This window comes from Musca domestica, unplaced genomic scaffold (assembly GCF_030504385.1).
Source record: "Musca domestica strain aabys unplaced genomic scaffold, Musca_domestica.polishedcontigs.V.1.1 34, whole genome shotgun sequence".
In the NCBI taxonomy this organism is placed as follows: domain Eukaryota; kingdom Metazoa; phylum Arthropoda; class Insecta; order Diptera; family Muscidae; genus Musca; species Musca domestica.
This window is the reverse complement of record NW_026712313.1, coordinates 4,168,175-4,178,504: the sequence shown is the minus strand read 5'-3', so window position 1 is coordinate 4,178,504 and position 10,330 is coordinate 4,168,175. Positions and strand designations below refer to the sequence as shown.

The following is a 10,330-nucleotide window of genomic DNA, read 5'->3' as shown; positions in this document are numbered from 1 at the left end:
AAGTTTGAACCTTAAATTTAATTGTTAGCAAGGAAATGGAATCTGAACCAACTAACACAGCTACTACAAATCCTTTACCAGAATCTTTGTCATCCTCTTCGGTGTCCAATCAGTGTGTTGTCCCTCCTCCCGTTGTTGCGGCACCTGCTGCCCCCCAACCGGCCAGTGTAGTCACCATTCCAGTACCCGTGGTCAATAACGAGGGGACTTTTGCTTATGTTACCGTTAAAGGTTCCCTGCACGATCGTTCCTGTCAGGTCTTCGGTCTAAACGATACCGAACTGCACGCTTTATCGAAACGTTTTGAGAATGGCATTAAGCCAGTGGTCAATGGTGTTATGATTTCATGTCCGCCCATGATTATGATGAACACATTGGCCCAGTTAAGCTATAAGGTGGTATGCAGTTCGGGTGAAGCAGAAATTTGTTGGACCATGCAACGTGAAATTTAAGCAAACATATATTCTAGAATTATTATCCAACAACAACAACAAACAAAAAAGACAACTAATCAACAACATTCTATCTTTCTGAAGAAAAGCAACAAAAAAAAGACCCCAACACGCAAGACATAACCTCAAATAAAAACATTTTTTTTCCAAATACTTAAAAAGGCATAATAAAAAATCAGAATATTTAAAATAAAAATATATCGTAAACAGCAAATAATACAACATCGTCATCATCATGGACCGACACAAGGCTGATTGTTGCAAGTGTCACAAACAAGTTCAACCTGCCCAGCAGACTATCACGGATATGGAATTTGATCGAGGCATTTGGAATGCAGGTTAGTGTTGGTTGTTTATAGTTTTAACGATGACTTCTATTGAAATTATCCTCTTCCTCTTTTTGCAGTAATATACAATGAAGTTGATCGGGTGCGCAGTTTTATCCAAAAAGGTAAAACCATGGATTTGGATAATTGTGATTATACAGCTTTACATTATGCGGCGCGTAATGGCAACGAAGAAATCTGTAAACTACTCATTAATGAGGGCAAAGCTGATGTCAATGCCGTTACCAAGGGTGGTGTTACACCCTTGCATCGTGCAGCTATGATGGGTATGTTTATTTAGAAATTCAAAAAAAAAATAAAGAAGAAGTCTGGACTCGATTCGGTCGTATGTGCCAAACTTCATCCCATTGGACAAATATTAGACGTTTTGTGCACAGTAAAAGGTAAATCGGACGAAGTTATATATGGGAGCTATATCCAAATCTGAACCGATCTCGATAAAATTTGGCAAAGATATTCGGGCTGATATTACACTTTTGGTGCACAATAAAGGGCAAATCGGACGAAGATATATATGGGAGCTATATCTAAATTTTTACCGATTATCTCCAATTTCAATAGGGTTCGTCCATGGGCCAAACAAATGATTTGTGCAAAATTTCATCTCAATCGGATAATAAATGCGACCTGCATTTTGTTTACAAGAATACATGGACAGACGAACGGACGGACAGACGGACTGCATGCATAAATTAACTCAGAAAGTGATTCTATGGAGATCCTCAAAAGTAACTATAGGTCTATCTCGCTTCCTTCTCCATGTTACAAACAAATGCACAAAGCTATAATACCCTTACCACTATGTGGTGTAAGGTATAAATATTGGTATATGCAAAATCTGAAGGAAATCGAGCATTTATATACAATTTTATGCGAAATCATAAATTTCGATAAATCTCATATTCTTAGCAGATTTCTGGTTAAGAGAAATATTAAGATATAGCCAGTTATAAAGCATCGCCGACTTGTTTCGCAAATTATGACATATAAGTCTTCTGGCTAACTGAAGAATTAATGTAGGGTCAGTGTTAAAGAACGAAGACAAATCGTGTGACAGTTGTTCCCCCACTATCCTGTGTCTCGCGTTAATGAATGAGTCCTCACTTCGCAGTGATCTGTGATGATGCCCACCACATGTTTTAAATCAGGTTCCGACAAGGACAATAGCGATTTTGTTCTCTTCTCAGAGATTCTCTTGGATATATTACATTCCATTTCATCCAGCCTTTGTGGCTGAGTTTTCTCAGAGTAATGTCTATGAATTACCTGGAAGAAGTGGCACTGGTGTGGTTTAATCGAGCCTAGCCAATTTCGTGATCCAAGGATCTCCTGCATTCCAAAACAGCCCTAGACTTTATGGTAAAGGAGTAGGCATGCAGACTTGCAGTGGCAGATATCTGACTTCAAGATGGCATAACAGCGTACATTACTACTATAGGCTATGTGAAGATAAAGCAAAAGATGTACAGACGATTAAACACCCATTACACAGATGTCCCATTTTATCTCACAAAAGGTGGGTGGGAGATAGAAACTCTTAACGTAGACATAGGTCTTATCAACATCTACAAATTTGCCATAAGAATTCCCTGGCTAGATAGATCAGCCAACTAACTACACTTCTCTCTATAAAACTTTTCCTCTCTGTCTCGTTTCCGTATCCCTTCTATCACCCACAACCTCATTTTTAGTAGTATGAACACAATCGATAATGTTAATCCTTTTGGGTGAGGTACCGCAGGAGTGGGCTAATATTGTCCATTTCTCATCTGACATAAGTCGGATGCAAATATTACGGCTTGCCAAGTTTCGATTGTATCGACGATTTTCTCCACTCTTGTGGAAAATGTGAATCTTTTGTGGGGAAAGTACCAGGATACTACTATGCTATGCGTATTTAATAAAGCTCCCTTAACAAAATAATTTATTTGAAGTAGATCATACCACATATCAACGTTTGGCTTTAGAGCAGTTATAGTTTGTTTTCAGAGGGAACTTATCTATGGGAGACGTATGAAATTCTGAATCGATTTTCAGTAAATTTGACGAGGACATTTTTATCTTCTATACCAAATAACATTGCTATAGAGTATCTGATATCACTTCGAGAAGGATTACATTAAAAAAAATATATATGGAAGCCGAGTTCCTCCAAATGGAAATGTGCGTCCCGAAACTCACTCCATTTGGGATTTAAAACGGATTATGAATATATATGGAAGCTATATCCAAATCTTAGCCGATCTCGATAAAATTTTGCAAAGGTATTTCTGAGCTCTATGAGATATCTGGTACCAAATATCACTGTTGTCGAATGCATGTTACGAATGTGAGGGACATAAAAACACAATCGAATGAAACATATATATGAGAGCTATCACAATTTGATGTATTTGCTTCTAGACCGAATTCGGTCGGATGTGTCAAAATTCAGGTAATTTGGACTGATATTGGCCATTTAGTGCACAATTAACCCGAAATCGGTTGAAGATATATATGGGAGCTATATCTAAATTTGAACCGATTCTCACCAGTTTCAATAAGGTTCGTACATGGGCCAAACAAATATTGTTTGGTTCCTCGCTTCATTTCCAGTGCACAATGGCCTCCAAAATCTCCGGATACCAATCCGTTGGACTATTGTGTCTGGAGTAATTTGGAAAGCAAGGTTGGCAATAAAAAATATCAAAGTGTCGATCACTTCAAGCAAGCGCTTCGCCGGGACCGGGCCAAAATACCGCAGAGCAACATTCGGGCAGCGTGTGACGGTTTCATTGGCCGTTTGAAGGCCATAATTTGTGCCAAAGGTGACCAATCCAAATAAATCTAAACTTATTCTGAAATTTGACGTTTGACTTTGTTGCAGTTTTTTTTATCTAACCTTGTACTGTCTCCTATTGTTTTTGAAAATAAATTCCTAAAAAATTACTTTCCTTTTCACCGTATTGCCTGTAAAGGTCCTTAAAAAACTAAAACCTAACAATTCAACTTCATACCTCTGATTGTCCTTGAAAATATTCGGCTCTGATGGTCTTTGGATCACATGGTAATTAGTTTTTTGGCTCTTCAAAAAGATTTGTGACGACTCACATAGTCCTTGGAAAAAATATATATGTCAAGTGATCGATTGAAGTCTGTTGGTTTCCGTATACTCAAATGAAATACAACGACCGTTTTTATATTAAATTAAGAATTCACAAACGTTTATTAAAATCAATTATACGAGCTTAAACTAGTACGCCTTGTCAGGTTGGCTTCGTATCTTCAACTTCGTTCCATTTTAAAAATTCAGGGTTGTATCCGGGTTGCATGTAATCGTATATTTTCACATGTATGCAACAAAAGGTATCTACTACTACTTTTAACTTGACAACTCGGCCTTTCCTGACCTGAAGTCGTCCTCGGCTTCATCTTCGCTTGAAACATCCAATTCGGGGGAACATTCACACCATTTCTTCAACTTGTCGGAACTGAATACGGAACAGAATTTCCTATTCGTGATGTTTATTCCAGGAATGTCCTCTATCAGGTACCTGTCGTTGCCCAATACTCGTGCTATTATGTATGGACCTTTGTATTTAGGTTCTAACTTCCGGGATTCACCTGTCGCTGGTGGTTCATTCTGTATAAGGATCAAGTCACCTTCCACATACAATTTCGGATTCGAATGCTTGCTGTCAAATCTTTTCTTCCATCGTTCTCGTTCGCTTTTGATGTTTTCTGCGGCCATGATACGTTTTTCGTTGATGGAAATTTCTTCGTTTTGTACATCATCTTGTACAGCTGCTAACAATCGGTTTTGTATTAAGTCGGTGGGCTTGTAATCGAAAATCAACTCATTCGGACTGTAACCTGTTGTCGAATTTTTGGTTGAATTGATTGACCATTGTAAAACGTGAAGTGCCGAGTCCCAATCCTTCGGTTCTTCAGTGGTAGTTCGTAAATAAGACAGGATAAGTTGATTGACCCTCTCAACTTGTCCATTGGCTCTTGGTGTACGAACGGCATTCTTAATGTGTTGAATATTGTTTCGATCGCAATATTCCTCAAACATTTTTGACGTAAAAGCTGTCCCACGGTCCGAAATTATTCTTCGAGGTAAACCAAAGTATCCACTAACCTCATTTAAAACGTTGATGACGGGCAATGTCTTCGTATTCCTTACAGCTTTAATAACCACAAATTTCGTAAAGGAATCGGCGATTGCCACTATATGTGTATGACCATGCTTGCTTCTTATAAACGGTCCCAAGTGATCAATATGTACTTGCCTAAATGGTAGCGGTTCGACATTACTAAAATGTAGAGCTCCTTCGTGTTTACCACCTTTTGCCTTGTTGTAGCAACACTCTACACACGCTGCAATGTACTCCTTCATATATTTCCTCATGCGGGGGAACCAAAACGTTTGTTCGACTCGTGAGAGGCTTTTCTCCAACCCGTAATGGCCAATATCATCATGACAGTATTTAGCTATGCGCCATCGTATAGCCTTCGGTATGACCAATCGTAGTCCATTTTTCGTTTTCCGGTATAGTCGATGTTTTTCCAATAAGTATTCAGATTTTATCTGTTTCTCTTGCTCAGATTTCAATTCATTTCGCAGTACTCTCATAATATTCTTTATGTGGTCGTCGTTTAGCTGCATCGTGAGAATCCAATCATCGCTATCAATATTCATTATGAACCCTGCTGGTTCAATCTCCGTCTGTGGCTGATCCGGTGAACGGCTGAGAGCATCAACGTGAGCCATACGTGACCCTTGTCGGTGTACATACTCACAATCAAATTCAAGTAATTTCATCAGCCATCGTGCTACTCGAGGTTGTAATTCCTTCGTTGTCTTCACATTAGTAATTGCGGCACAATCAGTGACGATTCGGAATGGCTTTCCAAGTAAATATATACGGAAACGCTGCACCGTTTCAACCACAGCTAAAACTTCCAGCTCGTAACTGTGATATTTCGATTCCGTTTCAGAACAGTGGCGGCTAAAATAAAACACTGGTTGCCAATTACCATTACCATCGGACTGTAATAACACTCCTGCTAATCCGAGACTGCTAGCGTCCGTGTGCACCTCGTGATCTGCTTTCATATCGTAGATTGCTAAAACTGGTTCACTACACAAAATTTGGATTAAACTTCTGAATGCGTTTTCATGGTGTACGTCCCAACGAAATTTATTCTCTTCGCTCTTTCGTGTCAACATCGCAAGAGGTTTCGTAATGGCTGCATAATCCTTTACAAATTTTCGGAAGAAGTTAGTTAGGCCAAGGAATCGTCGTACTTCTGTTACATTCGTTGGTACCTTAAAATTTCTAATCGCTTTTACTTTTTCTTCTCCAGGTAAAATTCCGTCACGTGTAACTATGTGTCCCAAATAAGAAATCTTTTCGGCTAGGAACGAACATTTCGCCAATCGTAACGTGAGACCACATTTCTTAAGGATATCCAAAAATCTTTTTATTCGGTCCAGACCTTCATCGACTGTTTTACTGGGAATTATGACGTCATCCAGATACGCTAAAACTTCTCCTGGTTTCATAAAGCTTATAACTCGGTTCATCGTTGCCTGAAAAACTGCAGGTGCGTTTACCAAACCAAATGGCATCCGGTTGAATTCATAATGACCATCTGAAGTCACGAAAGCTGTGAACTTTTTCGATTCTTCCTCTACTTCAATTTGGTGGTAACCCATACGTAAGTCGAGTGTGGTGAAATAACGATTTCCGGCGAGTTGTGCAATCTGTTCATCCAGTACAGGCGTAGGATGCGCTATACGTACGGTTATTCGATTCAACTGTCTATAATCTATACATAAACGGTGTTCACCATTTCTCTTCTCGACCAAAACAATTCCCGATGCATACGGAGAATTCGATTTCCTTATGATTTCGTTATCCAGTAAGTCTTTCACAATATTTGCCACAATAGGACGTTTGGCAAATGCTAGTCGATATGGCTTGCATCGTATTGGTTCTGGAGTAGTAACTTCGATTTCCATCTTCACTAAGTTACACTTACCCAATTCGCTTGACTTTTCTGAAAAACATTGTCGGTTTTCTTGAATGTTCAACTGCAACTTCTTATGCTCTTCAGATGTTAAGCCTTCGTTGATACTAATCGCATTTACGTTTTGCATCCAACACTCATCTCCTTCAATAATGGTGCGTCGACCCTTTTGGCATAAAACATCTCGACCTAAAAGAACATCATTCGGGATCATAGAATTTTCCACAACATAAAGGTTCACGTCGTAACTCGTCTCATCAATGTCAATTGGCACTTTAACCACCTTTGTGCACTCGTATTTGCCACCAGCAAAGCCATTTAAAACCATACTGCAATTTTCCGTTTCGCCAATTATCATTGCAAAACTTCGTCTGATCAGACTCCGATCACTTCCCGAATCAATAAATGCCTCAAACTCCTTGTCCTTTACTTTGACACGTTTACATAGTATTTCGTTGGACTTTACGCTGTCCCTTATATTGTTGACATTTGTGTTCAGGGTTTTTGTTGGACATTCACTTGCACCGTGTGAAGTCCGTTTGCATATCGTACATCTATTCTTCTTCTGTGGATCTGGGCAGTCTACGGCTTTGTGACCAGTATTACCACAATTAAAACATTTGAATTTATTCACTCTTTCATCGCTTTTCCTTTCTGGGGCAGTTCTATTTTCATTGCTACGTTTCGTCTTATTCGATATCGGGTTCAGCACTCTTCTTACCTCGTTATAACTACAGTATGCGTTGATGTCACTCAAAAGTTGATTACAGGTAATATACTCGTTAGATATTTTCTGCTTCAATCCTTGATCATTAATTCCGTTGACTATATGCCGTGCTATGGATGATTCATTTATATTGCCCCGTTTTCCAATAGCATACATTCTGTAATAATATTCCTGCGGCGTTTCGTCGAACTGCCGTTTTGTCTGTGCCATTCTAATGTGTACATCGGCTGCATTTACATTTTGAGGGAAATCTAAAAGAAATTTGTTAACAAACTGAGGCCAAGACAGAAATACCTCTTGCAGTGAGTCAACCCAATACTTGGCTGGGCCAGCCATTTTCTGTTGCACTGCAAATATAACTGATGCGTCGTCCCAGTTATAAGCTGTCTTCAATAATTCCACACGTCGCACGAATTGTGAAGGATTAATCGATTCTTCAGATGACGGATTAAACTCTGGCAAAAGTTGAATTATTTCCTTAACGTTCCCAAAGGGGTTGTGCTGAACATAACGTTGTGAAGGCTGCATAACTATTTCTGACTGCGGCGGCGCTGAATAGACACTTGTTGCAAATATCGGCGGTTGTAGATATGCGTTGTAGGGCTGCGTTGATTGAACATATCCATTGTTCGGCTGCGTGAACACTCCTGTCGGTGTTGCTGTTGTAAAATTCGAATGTGTCGTTATATGTGTTGGTACGTTGTAGCATGACGTCGCTACATTTTGCGTTGTATTTCGTGGAAGTTGAGCATGTCCGTGCAATGAAGGTGTAAACGTTGGTAAACCAGCAGAAGCACACGTGTGGACCGTTGGAATTGTTGACGTAGTCTGAAATGCACCAAAAGAAGTATTCGTTTGAACATACGATGGAATCGAACGTGATTCCGGTAATATTGTCACAACGTTTGCCACGTTTGGCAAGCTAGGCCGTGTGCCTTGCAGGGACATATTACCATCCGGTGTCGAAAACGTGTTCAAAGGGGATGATGCGTTGTTCGGCTCAAATTCTGATTGTCCACGTTGCTCCATAGATGAACGCAATTCAGTTACCATATCTTCCAAATGCGAAATTCGCTCCTGCATATCATGAGGAGATGCGAATCCGTGCAGCTCGCTTTCGTTGTTGACTTCAAGTCGTTCGATCAATTGCTTTTTGTTACCACTTTGAGAAACACCAATTTCTCTGCATTTCGCTTGCAACTGCTTAACCGTGCATTTGTGCAAATTCTCCATATTTCTTGTTGGTAGACGCTTCTTCCAATAAGACTTGTCGTATCCCACTTCTGAGAAAAATGTCAAGTGATCGATTGAAGTCTGTTGGTTTCCGTATACTCAAATGAAATACAACGACCGTTTTTATATTAAATTAAGAATTCACAAACGTTTATTAAAATCAATTATACGAGCTTAAACTAGTACGCCTTGTCAGGTTGGCTTCGTATCTTCAACTTCGTTCCATTTTAAAAATTCAGGGTTGTATCCGGGTTGCATGTAATCGTATATTTTCACATGTATGCAACAAAAGGTATCTACTACTACTTTTAACTTGACATATATTTTAACATCAAACTGCTAAAGCTCTGCTGCTGAGGCTTTGAAAAAAAAATATTAAAAAAAAATGTTTAATATTCCCTTTTTCTTATTCTTCCAGGTCACCTTCACATAGTTAAACTATTGGTGAACAGTGCCCATGCCAATGTTGATATACAGGATGATGATGGTCAAACGGCCTTGCATCGCTCTGCAATCGGTGGCCATTTGGAAGTTAGTAAATTTCTTCTCGAGAAAAATCCCAAACTCAAAGATGTAGCCGATAATAAGAATAAAATACCATTTGAATATTTAGCAAAGAATGCCAATGATGATTTCAAATTGCTGCTTAAACCCTAAAAATCTAAATCTAATCCCCCGCAAAAAAGAGGATTCAAAATAAATTACTATACACACACACACACACACACAAAATATATCTCTATTTATCTGTATACATTTATTAATAATCCATAATCGTGCATAAAATATAAAATATTTTGTCTCTTTTTTTAGAAGAAAAAATCAAATTAAGTGCATTTCAACATTGAAAAACAAAAATATAACAATTTATATATTTCAACTTTAACTAACCAATAAAGTATTTTTAAAGATTATTACTAAACCAACAAAAAAAAGAAGTACATACCTACATGTGTAGCATAAAGTTATTTAATGAATAAATAAGAATATAGTTAAAAAAATATGTATTTCTGCAATTTTATTACAAGCGGAGATTTTGATGGCAAAAGAAAGAATCAAAAAGAAAACAAACTGTTATGAAAAATTAAAGATAAGTAAAATAGTATCAGTCGGGTTTTCCGACAGATGCCTTTTGATTCTGATTATTCAAACTGTTAACCCTTTATGAGGGAGGTTCCAAAGCAGATGGCCAATATTGACCAATTTGTATGTGACCTAAAACTGATATAAATATTACAACGTGCCACATTTGGACTATATCGACTACTTCCAATACTTTATATGAAATATATGCACATATTTGGGAAATGTGGAAATATATGTGAGGTAACAGATATATCGGACCAAAGTATTCCATTTTATTCCTTCATCTAAATATTGGCATGGGTCAAATTTGAAGGAAATCGAACATTTATATCCAATTTTATGCGAAATCATAAATTCCGATAAATTACATATTCATAGCAGATTTCTGGTTAAGAGAAATATTTAGATATAGCAAGTTGTAAAGAATCGCCGACTTGTTTTGCAAATTATGACCGATATAAGCATTGGAA

At 38.2% G+C, this 10,330-nt stretch overlaps 2 protein-coding genes across 2 annotated transcripts; both read left to right on the top strand.

The window, feature by feature from the left end:
- The first annotated feature begins 5 nt into the window (after window positions 1-5).
- On the top strand, window positions 6-455 carry LOC101898327 (uncharacterized). The gene has a single exon (XM_005186369.4). The coding sequence runs from the start codon at window positions 36-38 to the stop codon at window positions 450-452; it is 417 nt and encodes a 138-aa protein (XP_005186426.1). The 5' UTR covers window positions 6-35; the 3' UTR covers window positions 453-455.
- A 189-nt stretch (window positions 456-644) lies between these two features.
- LOC101898672 (ankyrin repeat domain-containing protein 39) lies at window positions 645-9,777 on the top strand. The gene is made up of 3 exons (XM_005186371.4): window positions 645-790; window positions 859-1,065; window positions 9,193-9,777. Exons 1-3 carry the CDS (start codon window positions 688-690, stop codon window positions 9,429-9,431), a joined length of 549 nt encoding a protein of 182 aa, XP_005186428.2. The 5' UTR covers window positions 645-687; the 3' UTR covers window positions 9,432-9,777.
- The last annotated feature ends 553 nt before the right edge of the window (window positions 9,778-10,330 follow it).